Source organism: Poecilia reticulata, chromosome 2, assembly GCF_904066995.2.
Source record: "Poecilia reticulata chromosome 2, P_reticulata-male-v2, whole genome shotgun sequence".
Classification (NCBI taxonomy): Eukaryota; Metazoa; Chordata; class Actinopteri; order Cyprinodontiformes; family Poeciliidae; genus Poecilia; species Poecilia reticulata.
Genome location: NC_088831.1, coordinates 6,241,463 through 6,265,968, shown reverse-complemented (window position 1 = coordinate 6,265,968; position 24,506 = coordinate 6,241,463). Strand labels below are relative to the sequence as shown.

The following is a 24,506-nucleotide window of genomic DNA, read 5'->3' as shown; positions in this document are numbered from 1 at the left end:
TAAGTTTATTTTCACCTCACAATAATTACCAACATCAAACTATAAACTGAAATTATTGACAGTTTCAGGTATTTTCAAACAACATAATACATTTAAACTTGCCCTACCATTAATTTTACAAGTAATACACTGAGAAAAATCTAACAGCATTTCCAACCAATTCACAAAACTGTATTTTATTCTCTCTCTTGCCCTCTAGGGGTCCCACAAGGCCCCTTTTTTGGACCAGCTGTCTTTACACCTTTTGTTAATGATTTTATTCCCAGACAATGTCAACATGTATGCAGATGACACTGTTGGTTATACACAAAACTGCAAAATGTTACAAAAAAATCTGCATATCTGTGCAAATATTTGTAAATCTTGTCCTGTCCTGATTGAAATAAAAAAGTGTACAATACACAAAATATTTAGTTTTAGTGTGTTTCTGTTGTGGCCGAAACATTACCCTTTGAAGATCAGATTTTCTTGGTTGAAACTTAAGTTTAATCTTGACACCAAACATGTAATTACTCTTCATTTCTTCTCAAACTAATTGTTGCATTACAGCATTATGCCCACATCAAGACGACCTTTAACAGGAAAATAAATGCACATCTCAGTCCAAACTGTGGTCTGTGGTCTGCTTACTGTAAACACTACAAGATGGTCGACTTTAAACAAACTAACCTAGTGCTCCTTTGAAGAGCACATGCTCTCCAGAAACTTGACAGAACCCATTAATTATTGAGCACTAATCATTTATACTCAAATAATCTACTTTCCTCCTGATTCTTAAAGACTCTAGTTGCACAAAAGATTTTTGGCTGGACTCGGACTCTTCCTCTAAAGACTCTAGCTTCAACTTTGGATTTTTTTTAACAGTATCTATTGTAAATACAACAAAAATAGATCAATTGTCACCAGCTTACAGATGATAGAACAGACTGTAATGAGCATTTAAAGTAGATCCATATTGGAAGAATATTCTAAATCCATGTTTGAATGACATTTAAAAGAAAAAGAAAAATTTTAATGCAGTGAATGCACACATATAACAGCATACAGTATATAAAAAACACATTTTAATATAATTCTATTTTTCCCTACATATTTACATATTTTCAGTTTCCTCATTGCAACCAATACAAATAAATAACAAGGGAGTAAAGTTAGTTAAGAAGAGAGACCAGAAGTTAACCCGTGTATGCAATAAAGTCAATGTGGTGTTGTTTGCAGAGTAATCTTTGTGTAAAAATTTGCACACTGCAGTTGACGTGTGGAAGGGTTACACCTCCAGTTTCACACCAGCAAGCGACGAGGCCATGCGGCCTATGTGGCTGAAAACAGGAAGTTCATACAGGAAGAAAGAATATGTTGAGAGTTTGTTGGTCAGCCTTAACGTTTCGCTTCGACCTGCTGCTGCCTGAGTGAGTGGTCGATGTTCAAACGACCCGAAACACCCAAACTCACCCCTCACCCATTACATTATAGCATGTTGAGTCGAGAAGACTGCGGGGGAGAAAGAAAACATGGTCCTTGTTTTAAATGGGACATTTTTCTGGTCTTCTCTTTACTTTAACATGGAAAAATGCTTAACGATATTTAGAAAATAAGTTTTAAACAAAATACACAGATGTTAAAATATAGACAGTTACAGTGCTCCATAGAAAACATGAATTAAAACATAAATGGTCTACAGAGGTCTCCCTGAGCTTGGATTATCCATCCCAATCACAATCAGATTATTTGTAGATAGGCTGGTGTGAATTACGGAGGTTAAATAAAGTTCATTCTCTCTGTAGACGCTGTAAGGCTCAATGTCAGGTACTTCCTGCAAGAGAGCAAACGAGATCATAAAAAAATAAAATAAAATTCCAGAGTAAAGTAAGCAATGGAAAAAAACTGCATTTTTTATGCAGTACATTACAATGTAATGTACCGTGTTTGGATGAGGCGTTATGGTCACTTCACGTCTCCTTCTTCTTCTAATTGACAAACAAAAGTTATTCATCACAAATTGTACATTTGTCAATTTCCAGTCAAAACATTAACTTCCATGCAAGCGTGGATGTGTTTGTGGAGACTAATAAAACTCAATGGATCTTCTCTGTGTTCTGCACTCAGATCAACATCTTGAGCATTTTTTTGTGTGTTCTTGGTTCTGCGGTTTGTTCAAACTTTCCCCTCCTTACCTTACCTGCTGCTGAAGCAGGACGCCTGCTTAGGAGGGTAAAGTGTGTTTGCCATCATTGAGAAGTGTGCCATGTGTCAAACATGAACATCCTGCCTTCCCATAAACTGCATAAAACCACAATCATCAATTTGACTTCATCTGCATTATGAGAAGATAAATTAAAAACAATATACTGATCAATTATGCCTTACTATTTTGCGTGACTTAGTTGTAATTTATAAAACTAGATCACCAAGACCGAGATAAAACCAATGAGAGACCGATAGTGTAATAGTAATGTAGTTGTTGCCATAAACAAGATAACCTTTGATATGGTACAAACAAACAACACACACTGGGTAGAAAGTCAACAGTAACTGTGTGTTTTTGAAGAGTAAATAAATGCGCCCACTTAAAGGGCAACAGAAAAGCCGTCCACAGTTTTGAACCTGGAGCAGAAAAATGTTTCACCTTTGAGTTTGATTCTCTGATCTTGAGCATGTTAAAGAAACTGATCTCATGACTTTAGCAAATGAAACGGTGGATCATTCTAGAAAAAAATGAGAATCTTAAATTGAGTGTGATTGATTGGATTTATGTCTGTCAGGAAGTCAATAAAAGATTGGAAAGAGGATAATATGTCTGACTGGATAATAAACCTGACAGTCATCTACATAAAAATTAGAGGGAATATTATATTTAAAGATAATATCACTAAGAGACAACAATCATACAAAAAAAAACAGTTTGAGAACAGAGATGTGTGGTACTCCCTTACAGAAATCAAAAACTATAGATTAACACTTTAAGATTTTGTTTCAGCAATTTTTACAACTGAAAAAAAATCAGGATTTTTAAACGCTGGTTATCCGACTGTTAAGTTTAATAATGAATAATAATTTACTCAAACTAGATTAGAGAAATAAAGCAAGACCAGGGATGCTGCAGGTGTCGTCTGGCAAAACGACATGACTTAAGTCTTATTCGCATTCAAATTCTGATTATTCAAAGCCACGTATCTTCGAGTTTCAACCATGCAATTAAGGAAAAGTTGGAAAAGGCACTGAATGATGTACTTTTAGTGGTAAATTAACCTGATGTTATCTGCATAAGGATGAAAGGAAATATGTTTTTAAAAATTTTTTTTATGGCACTAGAGACCTTTATTGATGGACATCAGGCAGAGAGAGAGAAGGGGGAAGACTTGCAGCAAAGGTCTCAAGGTCGGGAATCAAACCCAAAATGGTTGTGTCAAGGATTATAACCTCTCTTTATGAGGCGCCCGTTCTACCTCAATGCTACAGGACGACTCAGTGAAAAAGGCAAAGTTATGAAAGCATAGATTACATTTTGAAACAGAATGGACCGGACCTCACTGTGAGGAATCACAAGGTCCCAAGAACGGAGCCTTGTGGTATCCCTTAAGGCAGATCAGCAGCACTGGAGATCAAATTATTGATGCTGATGCAGAAAATTGTGTCCATAGGTTTGAACCAAAATCGTTAGAATATCTGGAGAAAGTCGTTGTTGTTAAGTCAGAACTGCGGCAAGAACTGGGACATTTCTAGAACTGCTCGTCTCCTTAGCTAACAGTTGGGCTCCCAAGTTTCTTTTCACTATCATCTTGGAGGAGGGAAGCTGAAAAATAAGGGAACTGCTGCCCTTATATACTATAATTTCAAAATGTACAATAATCAATAATACTAACATGATGGATGAACCTTTGAGAAAAATCATACTCATCTACCTGTGGCATTTGTTCCTGCAGATACATCCAGAAATGACTCCCAATAGAATGATGATGATCAATCCACAAACTCCAAATAAAGTAATTAGAGCTGAAGAGAAAGTTGTTTCTGAAGGAGGGATGGTGTCTTCGTCATCTAAAAAATACATGTATATTGTCAAAGATGTCAACATTTATCATTTCTATCCTTTTAACATTTTAATCATTTTGACACATTTGAAGCACAGCAGTGCACTTTATTGGGACCTTAGGTGATACAAACAAGTACATAATCATTAAGTACAAGAAAAAGACAACATGGTTTTAAAAACTTTCTAAAAAGGAAAGGAGCTGGATTTGTTTCAGCGCCTCCGAGTTAAAACTTGTTGAACCACTTTGTTGTGTTTCTATTGGCCTTTTACATCTGGAGATTAAAATTTTAATTCTGGTTCTCTTTGCAAAATAGCTCAGGTTCATTTAAATGGGATAGACTTTGACTGGGCCGTTTTACAACATGACTATGCTTTAAACCACTTTATTCTTTTTTTGCTTGATTTGGATTGATGTTTTGTTAAAGTGTGAACCACAAACCCTAGACAAAAATCTTCTGAAGCTTCTTACATATTTCATAGTGGGATAGTTCTGTATTTACTTCCAGGGAAGAAAAGCATGATGCTGCCACTACCATATTCACCACGTTCAGGATGATGGGCAGTGTAAGCTAAAAATGGGTTAGCTTTCAATTTACACATTTCCACTACTCAAATCGGGGTGACTTTCACTTAAAATCCCAAATTAAACTCTGATATTTGAAGCTGAGCTGATCATGCTGAAATAGTTCAAGAAGGATAGAAGAATATAGACTTTTGCTCTGCATTTATTTTATTAGTTTCATTGTGGTAAATATGCTTTATGGTAGACAAAAACTTATTGATGTTTTCAAACAAAATAAATCTCTTCCTTACCTTCCACAGTGACGTTGAGCTGTAGTTTAAATGTTCCACTACGAGCTGAGCACTGACAGCTGTAGTTTCCACTATTTTCTGGTGTTAAATTGTTCAGATGGAGAAACATGGTCTGATTTATTAACATGAGTGAAAACCTGGAGTCACATCCCTGCTCAAAGCCTCTCTTCATGTGGTATATTAGATGACATTCTTCTTCTCTGCTCCTCACTGGTCTGATCCTGCAGAAAACATATCCGATTGGATCCTGTGTGGAATTGCTGCAAACTGGAGTCAAATCTGATTCTTTCCCAATGGTTTTCACCACGGGCTCTGGATTAACTGCAGTAATAAAAATGGCAAAGAACAGCTATTCAACAGCATTTATTGGTGTTTTTAACATGTATTTCTTAAAAATGAGCAAAAGAAAACACTGATTGGTTTTGTTGAACTTAAAAAATAAAGATGGATTATTTTTGTAATTCAGGGTATATATAGTAGTTTTTGTATGTTTGCTTTACCTTTGTCGTAGGAGCAAAGTGTCAGCCGCAGAAGTAAAACAAACCACAATGTGCATCTCCACATACTGGTTAAACTACCTACGACGAACCACAAAGACGCTGCAGCTCGTTCCTGTAAGCGAAGACAAGAAGTACATTTACCTTTACTAAACAATTAGAAATTATCATTAAGCTAACTTCCTTCAGAGACAGGTTAAGACAAAGAGTGTTAAAGATGAAACAGCGTCTCACCTTTAACAGAAGCAGAGCCAAACAAGGTTTCCATGTGTCCTCTGCAGCATCGACCAACCAAACTGAGCCGTACTGAGCAGCCTTGTGCCCCTTTGCACTCGTCTACAGCAACAGCAGTCAAAACCTCAGAGCCAAAGCGTTTGTTCTCTCAAAAGGAAGATCTAGTTATAGACCCACCGAAAAAGGAAGTGCATAACATTTTCCATAGCTGCCTTTGTGGCGAAGCTGAAGTGGTCAAACAAAAGAAAAATGGCAAGAAAAATAAGTGATATGGAAAACTTTATTATATTTGTGATTTATGTGGGTGTGTGTTGCATAAATCAAGATATTATCAGTTGCCGAAAATAAATGAGTCAGTTTAGTCTTGCTAACTAGTCGCAACATTCACTTTATAAGAAACAAACTTTTTCTGTCTATTTAGGTCACACAGGATTACTGTCCTGTTTAGGTCCTGTTTATGGTGGCAAAACAAATGAAAGAAAAGCATATTTTTGTACTTCAGCACAGTGTAAACATTGATCACATGCAGGAGAAGAAATCCTCTCAGTCTGTATAAAACCTTTCAGAAATGTGTAGTTTGACGACAGGTCACTTTGACTTTAGAATAAAGTCTCATCACTTCCTGTTTAAGGTACGGCTCAGCCACCGCTGCTTCCTGTTAGAAACAAATGAAAAAGAAAAACTATTGTGACACGAAGACTGAAAGAAGACAAAAATAACAGTTCATTCAATGTTTTACCTTGTATAATGCTGTGCTGTTCAGTTCATTCCAAGTCAGGAGTTTTAGTTGTTTTCTTCTCCAAAGAAGAAATGTAAATATTCATATTACAAGCTGTGCCTAATCAGTTATATTTTTTCCATGCCAAAAATAACTTAGAAATACAAAGTCTACTGGATAACAGGACAAAGTGTTCAGAAATGCACTTTTAGTGGAAAATTAACCTGACAGCATCTGCATAAGAATGAAAAGAAATATGATTTATAAAATAGCACTAAGAGGCAGCGGGTAAAAGCAATTAAGAAAGAGCTTAGAGAACAATAATAATGAATTTGGATTAACATCCTGTCCATCCATAACAATAAAACAGAAGTTATTTTACTGGGCGGTACCATAAGGGTCCGAGAACAGAGCCCTGTGGTACCCTCTAATGCAGCTCATCAAACACTGATGCTGAGACAAAAACGCTTTTGGTCCAGGAAGTTGGACCAAAAGCGTTAGAAACAATCTTTCCCAGATAATCTAAGTGCAGAAGTAGGACACAAGGAGTTTATCAAAAAAACTATGAGCATATAGAGTCCAAACTGGGCTGAGTTTTAAACACAGACTTCGACACTTTCAGTATTGCAAGTATTTTCAACAAATAAAGTCTCAAGTTTCTTTCACTTGTGTTTTGAAGGATAGAAGGCCAAAATAGACCTTCTACACCTATAAATCATCATTTCAAAATGCATGATATTCCCTTATACTAACATGTCAATTATACTTCTGATCAGAACCAGATGGATCTCCTACCTGTGGCGTTTATTCCTGCAGCAACATGCAGAAATGATTCCCAGCAGAACGACAACAATCAGCACAACAACTACAAGTAAGGTGATTAGACTTGAAGGGAAAGTTGTTTCTGAAGGAGGAATGGTGTCTTCATCATCTAAAAAAATATTTTTAAGAATGACAAAGGGATTAAATATGTGAACACAACCTTTTGGAAATTATAATGCAATGCTTAAGTAATGTCTTGCTACTGTATTTCTACCATTCTAACTTCTTCTTTCATTGTCACATTTAAAACAGCTTATGATATACTTTACTGGAATTTAAATAACATGATGCAAAGTAGTGGATTACTTTGAAGTAGGGGCTTCAAAGGTCTTCTGTGACAAACTGACCCAAAACACAGTAGCTTTGAGGAATACTGAGGAAACAGTGTCTCATACAGTCACCATATATGATGGCATGTCAAATTAAATTCTGAACTCGTCTATTAATTTTTTTTTTCAAAAATTGTAAACAGATTTATATCCAGTTAGTGAAGAATTTTAAGCCCAAAGCCACTTGAAGAACATTGTGCGCTAGTTTTTTTTTGTTTTTTTTTTTGGTTTTACACAAAAATGTGAGAGTACACTCATGAGGAAAAGTAAGTACACTCACTCATTTCCAAAGTTTTTCTTGTGCATATGATCATGCATTTAATACATTAATATCAAGTAAACAAACACACACGCACAAACTGATTTTCACATTTCATTTACTAAAAGAAATTTAGACGTAAATGAAAAAAGAATAACACTCCAAAGTCCCTGCATCTTTTTTTAAATCCAGGAAATTCAAAATTAGATCATTAAAAAATATTAATACCTGACAAAGACAACCACATGTAGGAAAAGATTTTTGAAAAGGTGATTTATTTAAAAAAGAAAATCTCAAAAGGTAAAAAGGTTTAGTTTTCTAACTAAAATTAGTTTTAGTCCCGTCTTTAAACACACCGGACCACATAAAGTTTGACCATTTAAACATCTCATCACCGTTCACTGTTATTTCATCATAGTAAATATTCATTATGTTAGAATTAAACTGATATTGTTTGTTCAAAGTTAATAAATCTCTTCCTTACCCTCCACAGTGATGATGAGCTGTAGAATAAATGATCCACCACGACGTGAGCACTGACAGCTGTAGTTTCCACTATTTTCTGGTGTTAAATTGTTCAGATGGAGAAACATTGTCTGATTTATTAACATGAGTGAAAACCTGGAGTCACATCCCTCCTCAAAGCCTCTCTTCAGGTGGTATATTAGATGACATTCTTCTTCTCTGCTCTTCACTGGTCTGATCCTGCAGAAAACATATCCGACTGGATCCTGTGTGGAATTGCTGCAAATTGGAGTCAAATCTTCATCTTTTCTGATGGTTTTCACCACCGGTTCTGGATTATCTGACGTAATAAACCAAAGTGTCAAAAATCAACTATTAAACTAGAATTTGTAGATGTTGTCTGTTATTTATAGTTATTTTAAACTGAGAATATTCAAGAGAAAAAAAAAATTCTATAAAAGCACTTCTTGTACGTACCTTTGTCGTAGGAACAAAAAGTAAACGGCAGCAGGAGAATAAACCACAGATTATATCTACTCATGCTGGTCAAGGCTTCAATAACAGCAGCAATGCTTCTGCTGCTGTTCCTGCTGCTTGTTTACTGTCAATGGTTTACTTGGCGCTCTGCAGTTTACCTCAGCAGCTAAACCGCAGATTCTTTAACTCTGTAAAGATACAAGACGCAAACGCCCCTTTAAAAGGAAGCCGACATTTCCTTTAATTCAACTTTCACCTCAAAGGTATAAAAGCATCCAAATGCACAGAAATAAGTAAAAAAAATTTTTTTTAAAACACATAGTTTGTCATGAAAATGTTGAAAAAGGGCCTGGGCTGCATAGTTTGAAGTGTTTTTTTCTGACACTGAGCGGAACTCAATGCTGCACCATGACAGTCTGTTCCACCCTCTGGGTTTTCTACATCAGACTCACATATGGCACTAAAAGGAAATTATTGGGTTAAATTCTAATGCAAATTCAGCTACATTTCATCTACAAGGGATGCAGGTTTTAATGATTTTTTTATGTCTTTATCTTTATTTTTTATTTATTTCTAATTTCCTTTTTTTTTTACCGTTTATTCAATTTTACATGACCCTTTGTTTCTGTTTTTAATGTTGTAAAGCACTTTGAAATACCTTGCTGCTGAAATGTGCTGTACATATAAAATTTGATTGATTTTATAAACGCATTTCATTTATATGTGCTTTGTGACATACAGAATAAATTGTGCCTCCTACAATCAGAATACATGATATACAGTTACCTGCTTGTTTAGGAACTGCAAAAAAAAATATTATAATAATAACAATATTTATTATTATTATTATTATTATTATTATTATTATTATTATTATTATTATTATTATTATTATTATTGTTGTTGTTTTTTCTTTAGAAGGATTTTGTTTTTATTATTTTTAACATGGAAAAAATTTGCACCATTTAAAGTCCAGTTATTGTTTTTTTCATACAAATGATCTGGTGTTAAATACATTAAGAAACTAGTTCAAACTAATGTCAAGTGCATGAAAACACACTACAGATCTCAACATGTCATCATGTATTAAACCAAGTTTAATCCTATATGAAAAGGGACGAACACTCCAAAATCTGTAGATGCATTCAAAATATATAAAACACTAGACTTCTTTTAAATCCCAGAAATTCAAAGTCAAATATTAGTACCAGAAAAAGAACCAGAGACCAGAGTCAATGAAACATTTTGAAACGATGGTTTCATTCATTAATAAAGACCATCGCTGCCCACATTTCATTTATTTATATTTTATCAACAGACCACTGACATTAGAGCAAAGCCTCAGCTCTTCCTGTTTGAGGTACGGCTCAGACTCCACTGCTTCCTGTTAGAAACATATTTAATGGGAAACTGTTGTGACCCCAAGACTGCAAAGAGACAAATACTAAAGTTCATACAGTGTTTTACCTTATATAACACTGTACTGTTTGTTTCACGCCACATCAAGGCTTCCAGCGGTTTTCTTCTGTAAAAATAACAGAAATATAAAATATAAACCTGATGTCATCAGTTTTAATTGGTTTAATGTTCATATTAAAAGCTAAAGCTACATGTAGCATTGTTTCTCAACACAAAGAAAATAATTCAGCTCAACTCAAATTATTCCAGTAATTATAAATCATGTTGTCATAGTAGCATGTTACCGATGACAGAAGTTTCAATAGATAACTCCCAGAATGATCCCAGCTATACTGATGAAAACCAGTACAAGAACTCCAGCAACAGGAATAAAACCTCCAGATAAATCTCCTTCTCCAGGACTGCTGGTGTTTGCATCACCTTAGAAACAGGAACAGTCACAGATAAATCGTTCAAATGACATGTTGGGTACAGAAATCCATCCATCCATCCATTTTCTTACACCCTTGTCCCTCAGTGGGGTCGGGAGGGTTGCTGGTGCCCATCTCCAGCTAACGTTCACCCTGGACAGGTCGCCAGTCTGTCGCAGGTAGAAAGAAATCAATTTCAAAAATGTATCTGAAACAGTTAAATTATCTAAACTAAATTTGGTTTTTAATGTTTTCTTGAGCTAGCTGGGCCAGATGAACATGGGAGCAGGAAGCAAACAGCAGTAGACATTAATTCATGGTGTTGTTAGCTCTGACGTTTGACCATGTAAACAGCTAATCATTGTGCACTGCACTGTCATTGTGGTAAAAAAAAAATTCATGTTAGACATAAACTGATATTGTTTGTTCAAAGCTAATAAATTTCTTCCTTACCTTCCACAGTGATGTTGAGCTGTAAAGTAAATGACCCACCAGGACCTGAGCACTGACAGCTGCAGTTTCCACTACTTTCTGGTTTTAAATTTTTCAGATGGAGAAACATTGTCTGATTTATTAACACGAGTGAAAACCTGGAGTCACATCCCTCCTCAAAGCCTCTCTTCACTCAGTAGATTAGACGACATTCTTCTCCTCTGCTTTTCACTGGTCTGATCCTGCAGAAAACATATCTGATTGGATTCTGTGTGGAACTGCTGCAAACTGGAGTCATATCTTCATCTTTCCTGATGATTTTCACCACAGGCTCCAGATTATCTGCTGTAATAAACCAAAGTGTCAAAAACTAGAGTTTGCAAGTATTATATGCGACTCACAGCAAATATTCAAGAGAAATGAGAAAAACATTCTATACAAGCAGTTCTTGTACATACCGTTGTCGTAGGAACAAAAAGTGAATGCCAGCAGGAGAATAAACCACAGACTGTATCTACTCATGCTGGTCAAGGCTTTAATAATAGCAGCTGTTTCTGCTGCTGCTTGTTTACTGTGAATGGTTTACATGACACTGCAGTTTACCTCAGCAGCTAAACCGCAGATTCTTTAACTCTATAAAGATACAAGCTGCAAACGCCCCTTTAAAAGGAAGCGGACATCATCTTTAGTTTAACTTTCACCTCAAAGTTGTAAAAGCATCCAAATGCACAGAAAAAAGTATGAAAAATTTACTAAAAAACTTCTAAAGAACGTGGGATACACACATCAGGATTCCTGTCTGAGACCCGAAGCTTAGCATTATTTATAGATAGACATCGGATTGGCAAAAGAGAATATAGTTGGACTAACTAGACTTTTTTGTGTTAATATTACAAAGTAAGCACTCCTTCAGGGAACTTATTTTGCTATGTTTAACAACAAAAACAAATTGTATGACTGTAACAACTAAAATTTGCTTTCTGTTGGGGTCCATGATTGTTCAGGATGGAGGTGATTTAAATCAGCTGCATCTTGCTCAGCATTAATTAATTTATTTTTTCCACTCCTGTATGACACTGAAAGGTGAGGATATTTGCAGTAATCAATACTACTGCAATTTTTTATTTAGGTATAAGTATATGCAAAAAAATCCAGCACATAAAACATTTTTTAGCATAAACCACAAAACATATATTGAGTAAAACAAAGTATAAGTTAAGTTATTTATGGTGTGTTTTTAGTCAGTAGTGCATCATGTATGGAGCTCCTGGTACCAAACAACCTAAAATAGAGAAAATGATCTGAATTCTGGGCCATTAAAATGTGGTCCTGCTGAAAGCAGCTAAAAATACTAAACCATTTGCAGCTCAAATAAAATCAACAGAAAAGTTGGTTAAGAATGAATGTGATGCTTGTGCACCCTCTTTCTACTGCTGCCCTGGGAAACCACCCATATGCCTCAAATCACAAACCATCCATCCATTTTCTTGCACCCTTGTCCCTCAGTGGGGTCGGGAGGGTTGCTGGTGCCTATCTCCAGCTAACGTTCCGGGCGAGAGGCGGGGTTCACCCTGGACAGGTCGCCAGTCTGTCGCAGGGTAACACAGAGACACACAGGACACACAACCACGCACACACACACTCACACCTAAGGGCAATTTGGAGAGGCCAATTAACCTAACAGTCATGTTTTTGGACTGTGGGAGGAAACCGGAGTACCCGGAGAAAACCCACGCATGCACAGGGAGAACATGCAAACTCCATGCAGAAAGACCGGGGCCGGGAATCGAACCCAGAACCTTCTTGCTGCAAGGCAACAGTTGTACCAACTGCGCCACTGTGCAGCCTCAAATCACAAACTACTGCAGAAATTGAAGCTTTATTGAGTTAAGATAATAAAAACTAAATATTGTAATTTCTAAATGTTTGTAAAGGTAAAATCCTCAGGTAGATGTTCCCAGATCAGCAGATTTTCTGGAAGTTTTCTTTCATCACAGAATATTTGTTTTGTTTTACAGGTTTTCATAGATGTCTTCTGTTTGTTGTTCAGTTTCTAAACAGGCCTTTTTACTTTTCCTCCCCAGAGCGTTGACATACGGATGGTTCATCATAGATGTAGTCTGGTAGAAATCCTCCTCAGGCTGCTGAAGGCTGGCGTACTCCCCTTCATTTTCACCCTGTTAAAGACAACAAAAGCTCCAGCTAAGTAACGTCCACAAATTATTTTTGAAAATCCAACAAGAGGGTCAACTTTTGAAAACATAAAGCGGCGAGCTGCATCTTAACGTTGGGCAGAGAGACGCTCAACGCACTGTAAGTGTGATCAGGAAGCCGCAGTCAAACCGAAACCCGGGTTTATTTAGGTCACTCTACGCCCTCATCCTGTCTGCCACGACTGACCTCCTGAAACTTCGTTTGGCCTCAAACATTGACAACAGGCGACTAACAACCACTTACAGCAGATTTACAACTTTTCCAATCAGCACAAGTTTTTTAAGCCCTGCTTCAGCACATTTTAAGCTGTTCAGGAAGGTTTGTGGTTTTTAGTCTCATGTCTTGCGCCTCATCCATGGTGTGAAAATGTCACAAATTTAAATAGTTTGAGACGTTTTAGGTTGATTGTTTCAGTAGCAGACGAGCATGCAACACTTAGCAAAAGTATCAACATCTCTTTTTAATTTTTCACACTTTCACACCAAACTAATGAATTTTAATGCAACAGACCATCGAAAAATGTTGCATAACTGTTAGTTGCGACAATGACAGAGCTGTGCTGTATTCTTCTTCCTCAATACAATAAGGCGCCACTTTGTGTTGGTCTACAACATGCATATCCAGTAAAATACATGAAACATTTTGGTTCTCGCAAGACAAAACGTGAAAAAGCTCAAAAGGTGTGGATATTCTTAACATGCCGTTGTGTTAAGCTTCCAAAAATGTTATAATTGTTCAGAAATGTAAGTGATCTGAACTGAAACGCAAGTTTCTGCTGCCACTCTACACACATACAAAAACAGAAAAGTAAATATTCAGCACATCTTCACAAACAGTGAAGCGTCTCGTTGTAAATGTAGCGTTTAAAGAAGAAGCTTCACTTACGTCTAGTTCAAGACTTTCAGACTGTCTGCAGCATCTGGAAACAAAAAGAAAGAATCGGAGTTAAACCGATAAAATCAGCGTCAAGGTCACAAAGATTCTTGTCTGCACACAAAATTGAATTCACCCTTAAATAACATTTATTTAAAAATGTCTCACTTTATCTTCTGTGACCATTGACTAGGTACCAAGTTAACAATTCTGTATGTTGATCTCCACTCCAGATGAGTCAAAAATGACTTGACCATTTATTTTATATCTTACGATTTTGTAGATTTAAACCCGATAAAGGTTTTGCTGACAATCACCTGCAGTGTGTTTTTCTCAGGGTGAGTCCAAGTGTCACTGCAGCTACGACAGTAAATCCAGCTGCAGCACTGACCGCCACCATGCAGCTGATCACTCTGAGTAGAGAAAAGCTGCCGTCATCTGCTAAAGATACAAAAATACAAGTGGATCACTGTTAAGTGCATCAAGTGGAGGGTAGAAATACATTTTTTGCATGTCATGTTTGTACAGCGACTTAAAATAAGTAATTATTGCCTCCATTAATGAGAAGACTAATGATTAGCATAAAATTTTAATTAATCGAGTAAATGCGGCACAACAACTTGACTACTGCAATGTAAAATAATGAATAGTTAAAATAAATAGAAAAACAGGAGAAATATGAAGAAAAGACAGACTTGTGTGTAGAGGTTACATGTAAAAGCTCCTCTCCTGTTACCTTCAAGCTCCAAACAAAAACAAAGAGGCAGCAGCACGACAAGCCACAGTTTGTCCAGATCCATGATGGTCAAAACGACAGAGCAATACTTCTGCCGTCAGTCGACTCTTCAGAGCGTATGCATGCAGGGGGGCGAAGGTCGACACGGCAAAAGTGAATTTATACCAGCTCATTTTGAAAGCCGCTGAATAGGAAGTAAAACAAAACTGCTAATTTCTAAGTTACTCTCAGCGTCTCTTAACAGAGCTGCTGCTCTTCTTTGTGTAATGGGTCATTTAGCCACAGTGGAGGGTTTTTAGAATGAAAAAGGAAGGAAGGGGGAGAAAGTCGTAATTTTTTGAGGATAATCGCTTTTCCTCTACTTCTCTGGAGTAGAGGAAAGCCGACCCTCTGCTTCAGAGAAGTAGAGGAAAAGCGATTATCCTCAAAAAATAACGACTTTGTCCCGTTTCCTTCCTTTTTCATTCTAAAAACCCTCCATTCATAACAAATTCATAACACTTTCCTGACTTAATATTTCTCACTTGTTCTTAAATGTCTTTAAATGATGTCATGTTTTCATCTATTTTAGCCTACTTCATACTGTCAAGTTATTTTTAAGCAATTTCTTGATTCAGCAGTTGTGGCCTGTAAATATACAAATAATCACAGGTAATAAATGGTGTCAGAAGGGAGTGATTACTTTTTCACACAGGGTCTGCTGTATTTTGACAGCTTTAATTCCTTTGTAAATGAATTAATCATCTAAAAACAGTTCTTTTTTGTATTATCTTAGGTCATAGTTTCTGAATAAAATGGATAATAAAAAGGGAATTAAAGAGGACCAAAGAGTTATCCCTGATGAACGATTTCAGTTATGTTTCCTGAGGTCAAGTGATAGTCAAAGCTGACCAGAAATTTTCTCTTTTACAGAACCTGAGGCTTAAAATAAACATACAGCTGCCAACAAGGAAAGGGAAACGTTATATCAACATTATCAAAACTGGAACTAAAACCAGCCTGGTTTAACTCATAGCTTATTACATCAGGGACTTGTTCTGTAATTTATCTTTCAGTTAGTGGACTGACCGCCGTTTTCTGAGCATTCATCACTTCACTTGAGATTTACGTGAAGCTGGCATGTTGTTTCTCCAACTACTAGTGGGTGACGTGTTGCACGAGTCAGCTGCCAGTTTGACACCTTCCTATACATCCTGCCCACAGTCACGTCTGTTTATGTAACGTGAAAATGATTGACTACAAAGTGTGACCCTCAGACTGCATTCAGAAACCATTTGTGAAGTTTGGGGATTTTGCCATTTATGTTTCATGTTTTATGTAAAAGAAAAAAAAAGGGGGGTGGAGGGGGTAGAAATATTTCACTTTTTTTGTATGTTCCTCAGCTGGACTGGAAGCAAGATTTAGACGCGGAGTGATTTGTGAAAACGGAAACAGTCATAGATTTATGGGATGTGGGACCCTGAAGGCTCAGAGCAGCAGAGAGACTGCCGACGCTGTTCGTATCGTAGCTCTGACTGGTGAAGATGCTCAGAGCGGTCAAGGTGGTGAGCTAGGAAGGTTGTGGTTTCACACTACAATGCAGAGGTGTGAACAGAATAGGTTTGGGGTTCCCACGCTTCACTTATAGGAAAAACATGGATGGCACACAACAATATTCAACCTTTTACAGCTGTGTCGAGCTACACCCGCTATCATGGCAGAATTATGAAACTGACTCAGAAGGAGGAATGAAAAGAAACTGGTGGTAAGCAATGCAATGTGTATTATTGAAAAGCAAATACTTTAAAATATCTGCTGTTTTCATCTTTGGTTTGGGCACTGCGGCTTTTGACCTGTGCTACTCTGTACTAGTAAAGCTAGATAAGAACAGTAGCACATGGCTGGCACTACTTTATGAATCTTATCAGGATAAAACAAAGAATAAAACTGAAATACAGTCCAGGATGAGGTTTCATCCACAAAAATGTGGGTTATTGGGAAGATTAAAGCAACAGAAAACTTGTTTAGAGCTAAACTTTGAATATCATATGAGTCACCGCCCCAAAACAGCCACTGCTACAAGCAGAAAAGCAAAGAAAGATACATTATTATTAATTTATTAATTATTTTATTTATATATATATATTATTGTATATTATTATTTTTTAATGTACAAGACCAGGTGTATTCACCAGAAAAATGATTTGAGCGCATTTGTTACTCATGCTACAAGCAGTAACATAAAAATCAAAACAAAAGCCTGCTTTTCCATTTATTAAGGTCTGCCTTTTTATACCGTCAACACAAACACACATTCCTACGTGAAGGGAGAAAACATGTTCAGAGAAGACGCAAGCCTCTCTTCACTTCCTCTGAAAGCTTTGAAGCCTGAAGCCAAAGTATGACCCACATATACAGTAGAACAAGTCTTACAGCACTCCAACGCTGAGCGAAGCTGCTCTGTTAGCGAAATATGAAGATGCCCATCAAATATCAAATCCAAATGTTTAAAAGAGGAAAATTTAACTTTGTTTTCCCCTATATGCTTGATTTAAGCTGCAATGACAAATTTAGCATCCACAACATACAGAGATTTAAAGATAAACTGAGCAACTGCAAAATTTTCAGATGGTTTTATTTCATAGGGAAATAAGTAATCCAAAGTAAATTTTTCCTATGTGAAAGCTGAGATGTTGTTGCAAGCAGTTTAGCACTTGAAAACAACATTGCAAAAGTAAAATTATTAGGTTCAAAGGGCAGCTACTTTTCACTTTTAGATATTTTTCCCTCGATAAATAAAATAATCATTTAGGTTTTCTCTGTGATTAAAATATGATTAATGATCTGAAACATCTTATTGTTAAGGAAGAGAATAGAACCTATAAGGAGGCTAATTTTCTTTAACTTAATTATCATTATTAAACTACAATCTTGAAATCCTATTTTTTATTTTAGGAGCCTTCAAATAAAATCTCTGGTGAAGTATATGAATAAGAGAGTTTTGGTCATCTAAATTATTGATTTAATAGCATAAAAGGCAGTTAATATTACCCAACATTAAACCAGTTTCTATATTATAACAAACACATGATATAGGCCTACATGTTGCACAATTTATTACTATTAAACACCTTCGCAGTATGTCCGCAAGGGGACGCCAGGTAACCGGGAGTTGCTTTCCTTTCGCTCAAAGGCTGCTGGGAAATTTTCAATGTGGCGGCACCATGAGCCGCTAACAGTAAAAGGTAAACAATTGATGTTCTGAGTTAACTTTAGATGAAAATATTGTGTTTATTGAATATGTTTATGATATGAAGAGAGGCGCTGTGCCGACGTCTTGTTATAGCTGCAGACTGTGACGCACAGGACGTCGAACAGGAAGTAGCATTACAATAAAGCGTTAGTATTTTATCTCTGTCCACACAGAAGAAGACGACCTGCGGAGGGACTGGAGTTAGAGCTGCGTCCAGTCAGTCATGGTAGGAGAGCTAAATTAGCGTCAATTACTGACACCTGGTAGTACTTTACGGTTTCCTGTTTAGTCTCTTCTGGTTTTTGCAGCTTTATTCCTGCAAAACGCACCATTTAGAAAATGACAACAATAACAACAACACAGAGAGCTAAATAAATACTCAAGTCTTTGCAGAGTCACACGAATCAAAAACTGAAAAGCGTTACAGAAATAAAAAGCAACATTTAGGACAACAGAAGAATAAGAAATAAGATACAATACAGTTCATGGAGGAGATTCTGTGCTAATTACATTTATGCTCAAGTATGAGCATAAACCATAGCACTTATAATAAACTATCCACATTTCGACACAGTGATTCTGAGCGAATAAGAGAAATTAGGTTGTTAAAGGACCAAACGGCCTGAAATGGCTTTTTATACCTAGAAAAACGAGAAAACAGTTTCTCTGTTTATTCCTGCCAGAGTGTGAAGAAAAAAAAAGATTTTTCAGTAAATTTGCAATACAAGTGCTTCTGTACACACACATCTTTAGTCACTTTTGTTAGCAGAAAGTCTGATTTTCTTGTATAGTTTTCAAAATCAGATGTTTATAAAGTTTTGTTTGAATGCTGCATGTATTTTCAAGTTCATTATTTTTCAGTTATGACACTCAGACCTGATCTATGAGTCAGTCAAGACTTAAACAGGACAGAATACCAGCCTCTGTTGTGCTGTGGTTGCCCTCACACTGCATCAATTTACAGATCCTAATCCCATCCAGTTTGGTGTTCCACAGGGATCTGTTTTGGGACTAGTGTTTTTGAACCATCTGCTCCTTCTTTGTCTCATCATGCGATCTTTTAAGGACATCTCCCATTATTGTTATGCAGATTATATCCAGTTTTATATTTCTTTTCCTCCTGACTAAGTTTCAAAACTGCACATTTTATTTGAAATAATATGCTTTTGTTTCATCTCGTCTGGATTATTGTAAGACACTCTACTCGTGTCTAACCAAAACTTAAAACCAGTTGCAGTCCACAAAAAGCTGCAGCCAGGCGGCTCCTGACTAAATCATCCTAATTGAGTTATAAATGGAGAAATAAGAAGTCTTGTTTCTCTGTAGGATGACGTCAGCACTGTGATGTCCTGGTTCTCCAGCCCCGTCTACAGCCGCTACTGGCAGCACTACCGGCAGGCCATGGCCTGGAGCCGGAGGCACCAGGGAGCCTACAGGAAGGCCTGGGAGGCTGCTTATGGCAGGGCACGGCAGCGCCGCTACGCCGACTGGCAGGCCAGCGGGAGCAACCGCAGCAGCAGCAGCAACGACGACCACGCAGAAGACGAAAGCAGCTCGGACAGCGACATCGAGTGCGACGTCAGCAACATGGAGATCAGCGAGGAGCTGCGGCAGTACTTCGCCCACACGGAGAGACACAGAGAGGAGCTGAGTACGTCCACGTTACGGGTCAACTTCCAACTCCTTTAGATGAAGGCTGAAGTAATGACGATACGTTACAGGGAGGCAGCAGGAGCTGGAGGCGGAGCAGCAGGACAGCTACGTCCCGGCCGACCAGGACTTGCGCGCCGTTGGCCGCCGCACCAGCGCCGCGCCCCCTGCCGAGCGGCCGGGCGAGAGGCGGGCCGCCGAGATGAAGAAGCTGTACGGCCAAGACGCGGCCAAGATCATGGCCATGGAGGCGGCCATGCAACTGGCGTTCGACAGGAACTGCGACCTGAAGCAGCCCAAGTACTGGCCCGTCATCCCGCTGAAGCTGTGACCTTCACACAGGAGCTCCAGTTGTCATCTCTGCCTCTTTGCAGCCATGTTTCTTCTGACATGTATTTTGTCTTGTTTTTGTATTTTGACAGAAAGTTGGTGAATAATAAAGTGTTTTATGTCTAAATATTGAAACAATTTCACCCATATCTTACATTTTTAGATTAATGGAGTCTTGAGGTGCATGGTATTTAGTGTTAATATTTTTTTTTAAATCTGGATTCATCCATCCATTTTCTTACACCCTAGTCCCTCAGTGGGGTCGGGAGGCTTGCTGGTTCCTCTCCAGCTAACGTTCCAGGTGAGAGGCAGGTTACACCCTGGACAGGTCGCCAGTCTGTTGCAGGGCAACACAGAGACACACAGGACAAACAATCATGCACACACACACTCACACCTAGGGGCAATTTGGAGAGGCCAATTAACCTGACAGTCATGTTTTTGGATTTATGTAAAAAAAAAAAGAAATAGTACCAAGTAAATATTTTTATTTCTAGATTCCATTTTCCATTCCTTCATTAACATGATGAGTTTTCATTCATAGTTGCTGCTTCCACAGGGTTTTTATGACGGAATTCAAAAGGTGAACATTGAAACTCAACAATAATAAAAAAAAAAATCTGTGACTCAGAAATATTTTAATTCCTTCTGTGTTTTATAATCTCAAATCTCTTGTTTTTAGAACATTTCTGAGATTAAAAAGTTCCGAGCTTTTTTCGGCTGAAATGTACTCTTTTTTTGTGCCAATCCACAATAACGGCGTCGTACTTTTTCGCTGAAAAAGTTGAGCAAAAATCATCGTTCATTTGCGAGCATACGCCATTCACAGCAAACATCAAATAGGACATATTTCATTATCTAAATGAAATATGGTCCGCTGTTAAAAATGAGGAGTCAACATTTACAACGAAATAAAATTCAGTCCAACGTTTTGTTTGAGGTGCGCATTAGTGCGAATGTGCAAACTGTAAACCCTTAAATAAATAAATAAAATTGTATATTTTTTTCGCATTTAATGGCTTACTGTATTTGATGAGACGTGTAAATCCGTGTTTGTCTCCGTGTTTGGGTCTATTTCTAGCCTCTGGCGGTGACGTCACACCTCCCGCTCCTCCCCTGATTCCCTAAACGGGACGTCCAGTTGTTTGCGTGCGCCGCGACAACCTGTGGGACAGCATCTCAGGCACTTTTTGTCTCAGGGAAAGTTTCCACGGGAGCGGCGGACATGGGTGAGTGAACTCAGCTTCATATTTATGCAGGTCATCATGTTGGACGCTGCGGGAGTCTTCACCGGTTGTGCGCCAAACGTGCAAACCGTGTCCAATCTGATCCGTTTTCACACCTTACTCCTGTGGTGTTTGTGCAAAAAAAATTGTTGACTTTTTTCTAGATGCATTTATCGGTTTTCAACATTGACGCACTTTATCTGTGTGCGTTATTTCAGAATGGGATCAAAGCGAGGGCTGCGGATGAGATTATTTTGTATGTTCTGCAGAGAAACTGCGTGTAGCTTGCAGTGTCTGTGTGTTTGTGTCACTTCCTAAGCTTGGGAATAAACATTCCAGGCTCCATCAGCATGCAGAAATAGGAGCATCCCCTCTAAATCAGATATTATATGAAATATTACTGCACTTTTGTACAATATAAAACAAAAAAGAGCAAAAACACACCGCCCTATGGATTATTTTTTGTTAGAAAAAAGGATATTTCACATTATAGCAGCCATAGGCTCCACAAGCAGCTGCTTAGAAGTCTAACAATATAATAATTGGTGTGCACAATGCAGAGGAGGAAGGTGGAAATGTTATTTTACTGATTAAGTCAGGAGATAATTCCTTAAAGAAGCAGAACATCCCATAACCTATGTAAAATCAGAATTAAAGGTGAAGTCACAAGGAATATCAGTGTATAAAAAATAATTTATTAGCAATAACACAGAGCAAATAGTCTCCAGAATACTAATTATAATCTGAATTACACTTTAAAACAATTTTCGGTCATTTGCAGATCCAGATTAAGCAAAAAATAAACCAATAATCTCACACAGTAAAAAGCTTTTGTGTAGGAAAAATGGAAATAGATTCCCCAGCTGGAAGTGAAGCCGGCTGCAAGAATAACATCTCACAAGTGATGTGGGAATATTTACAAAAATGTCACTAATTTTGGTGAATTTCTTGGATTACAAGGCAAAATTTGAGATTACCTAACAGTTCAGATTCATTCCATCATCATCCCCATGTCAGGTATTCACGTGAGGGCTGATGTTGATTGGATTAGGAGGGAGTGATCAGCTCACTCTTTGTGGATTAAACAGAGTGCATGAGCCCGTAACAAGCAAGATGACTGACGGGTAAAAAGCATTTGTGCACTTTCCAAAACCAACGGCTCTGGACGCCATCTTGGCTAAACTGAACTATGTACTTAAAAATGTTTGTTTTTTATTAGAAAACTGGGGGCAGAAAAATTGTATGCAAGCCTTATTCAATATTTCTACAAAAATGTAGCTTTTAAACATCCATCGAAGTTAAAATGAACATAACTTCATTTTCGCTGGATTTCTAACTCGTGTTATTTGAGTACAAGCACCGCGTCAAATTTATGAAGGTTATTCTTTGGCATTTATAAATTACTCTTTGGTACATGTGATTAAATGTTGACCATAAAACACAAAGTCGAGCGAAATAAACAGAGGAATATTTACAGTCTGGGCTGAAACTCATTCAGGTCGCTGTAAATCCAAGCCTGTTGTATTTGGTATTAAATATAAACATTGTTTTGCTTTGACACCAAATTGTTGGTGTTAATGTCAAAACATGTTCTCTTAAATGTGACAGAGAAAGAGTTCAATGTTAATGGAGTGAAGGAAAAAAATCTGGTAAACATCACACATTCACCGCCATGTTGGATCAGTTATTCAGTTGCTAACACTATTTTTTTTAATTATTGAAGCTTAGTAATCAATATTTGACTTTAAATTAGAAAAATATAAAGGAACATTAAATGGAGAGTTGTGAAAATGATGGTAACGAGTTTCAACGTGTGGCGCTAGCAGCTAATCCTAGCCAAATTTAGTGAACGACCACATTTGAAGTCGCTTGATATTTTGAAAATAAGACTGAAGTAAAAATCATGGTGAATAAAATACAAACACTTCATTGAACTTGAGTATTTTCTATTTTAACAAGCCTTAACGACCGCACAAAACCACCTCGAGGTCCACTATGAGCCCATAAGCCGCACTTTGAACCCCTGATTCAGATGATACAACAAAACAAAACATACGGTGCATTAACAGCATTATTTTTTTTCCATAATTGTTTCGGGAAACATCAAGTTTGTTTTCCCTAACTCAAAACCAAAAATTACACCAAAAGCATCCAGCTCGGTCCCATTCCTGACCCCTGTAACAGCCACAGCATCTGTTTCCAATAAGGCAGCAGGCTTATTTATGGCCTTCAGGCTGGTGCGAATTCGAGAACAGACAGGATGTAGCCCGGCGACATGATTTACTGCCACGGAGAACTTTGGGGGCCATTTTCCTGCAGGAAGCTGCCCTGAACTTCTTCCTCGTTTGGCCCGTTGCAACTCCCAAACCGCAACTCGCTTCTCATAATCATCTCGCCTTTCGTCTGTTCCTCTCATCATCCCCCTGCTTGTTGCCTTCATCGTTATTCTTTCCGACACCCCCTCCGCGTGTCCTCCTCCGTGAATTCGCTCTTTGTGCTCTCTCTTTCCGCCGCTTCTCCGCTTTATGCGTCGGGGTGGGGAGGGAAAGCCGTCTCCTCTTGCATCCTCGCCAGTGGATTTGCAGCGGGAGATACTGGATGTAGCGGCTGTCAGCAGACAGACTTCAAAAAGAGCTTCTCTTTTAATGACTCGCTACACACTGAAGGAAAATGTGATCATTCAGCTGGAGAAACAGAGAAAGTGGAACAATCTGCTGATCTGATGTGATAAAAAAAGAAAGACACCAGCACTTGTGTGGCAGCAGTAGAGTCTTAGCAAAGCTGGATATCTGTTTTTATTGTTAGTGTTTTGGGTTTGCAGCTGATGCCAACTTCAATTTCTTTTCTTTTTCATTTTCTCTAGTTAATAGTATTTGATTTTTCACGTCCTGCTCTGAATAAAATCAACTCGTATCATTAGTAAAAGCAATACTTTAATTTGTTAAACTGAATATTTACATAAACCATAAGTAACTAAGACACCAATACCAAACCTTGTGGAACACCAGAGGTTATTTTTCGGATGCTACATTAATTGCTATTAATTAACTTTTTTAAAACGACTGTTTTAATTACTTTCTGACCAATCACAAATGTACCTCTAATCTACAGAAAAGAAGGATGAATTATGTCAATTTTTCATCTACTAATGCTAAAGACGTTGATGGTCATTGAGTGACTCGTATTTCTCTATAAAGTCATCAAGCCTTCAAGTTAAGACACAAAATAATAACTCCAAATTTTAAATAATTCCAAAGATAATCAATGAATTTTAGAAAATTGATCGAGCAAAATCTATAGTTTGATTTAATATGTTGTTTTTGCTAACTGGCACCAC

The 24,506-nt window shown here is 37.5% G+C and overlaps 2 protein-coding genes and 2 long non-coding RNA genes across 4 annotated transcripts in view; 2 read left to right on the top strand and 2 right to left on the bottom strand.

Moving 5' to 3' along the window:
* Nucleotides 1–108: 108 nt before the first annotated feature.
* LOC145555024 (uncharacterized) lies at nucleotides 109–4,102 on the bottom strand. Its single transcript, XR_014091075.1, has 3 exons — nucleotides 3,903–4,102; nucleotides 1,922–1,967; nucleotides 109–1,813 (listed from the first exon to the last, which is right to left on the bottom strand). It is a non-coding gene; the product is annotated as an uncharacterized LOC145555024 (long non-coding RNA).
* A 1,737-nt stretch (nucleotides 4,103–5,839) lies between these two features.
* LOC103474765 (uncharacterized) overlaps nucleotides 5,840–24,506 on the bottom strand; it is a 45,307-nt gene continuing 26,640 nt past the window's right edge. Inside the window, exons 2-13 of the long non-coding RNA XR_014091073.1 lie at nucleotides 14,313–14,436; nucleotides 14,008–14,041; nucleotides 12,980–13,085; nucleotides 10,930–11,150; nucleotides 10,569–10,646; nucleotides 10,351–10,486; nucleotides 10,115–10,172; nucleotides 8,648–8,835; nucleotides 8,190–8,510; nucleotides 7,091–7,226; nucleotides 6,317–6,374; nucleotides 5,840–6,232 (exon numbers count right to left, since the gene is read on the bottom strand). This is a non-coding gene — a long non-coding RNA (uncharacterized LOC103474765). The remainder of the gene's footprint in view (nucleotides 6,233–6,316; nucleotides 6,375–7,090; nucleotides 7,227–8,189; nucleotides 8,511–8,647; nucleotides 8,836–10,114; nucleotides 10,173–10,350; nucleotides 10,487–10,568; nucleotides 10,647–10,929; nucleotides 11,151–12,979; nucleotides 13,086–14,007; nucleotides 14,042–14,312; nucleotides 14,437–24,506) is intronic.
* gemin8 (gem (nuclear organelle) associated protein 8) lies at nucleotides 17,861–20,657 on the top strand. The gene is made up of 4 exons (XM_008425958.2): nucleotides 17,861–17,955; nucleotides 18,137–18,189; nucleotides 19,290–19,614; nucleotides 19,685–20,657. The coding sequence occupies exons 2-4, from the start codon at nucleotides 18,187–18,189 to the stop codon at nucleotides 19,942–19,944; spliced, it is 588 nt and encodes a 195-aa protein (XP_008424180.2). The 5' UTR covers nucleotides 17,861–17,955; nucleotides 18,137–18,186; the 3' UTR covers nucleotides 19,945–20,657.
* The window catches only part of LOC103474773 (neuronal membrane glycoprotein M6-b-like), a 41,366-nt gene continuing 37,924 nt past the window's right edge, over nucleotides 21,065–24,506 (top strand). Inside the window, exon 1 of the mRNA XM_008426001.3 lies at nucleotides 21,065–21,172. Within this exon, the coding sequence (XP_008424223.1) occupies nucleotides 21,169–21,172 (4 nt within the window). The 5' untranslated portion in view covers nucleotides 21,065–21,168. The remainder of the gene's footprint in view (nucleotides 21,173–24,506) is intronic.

Coding starts and splice junctions, on each gene's coding strand:
- gemin8 (XM_008425958.2), top strand. Junction 19,615..19,684: donor GAGACACAGAGAGGAGCTGA/GTACGTCCACGT, acceptor GATACGTTACAG/GGAGGCAGCAGGAGCTGGAG.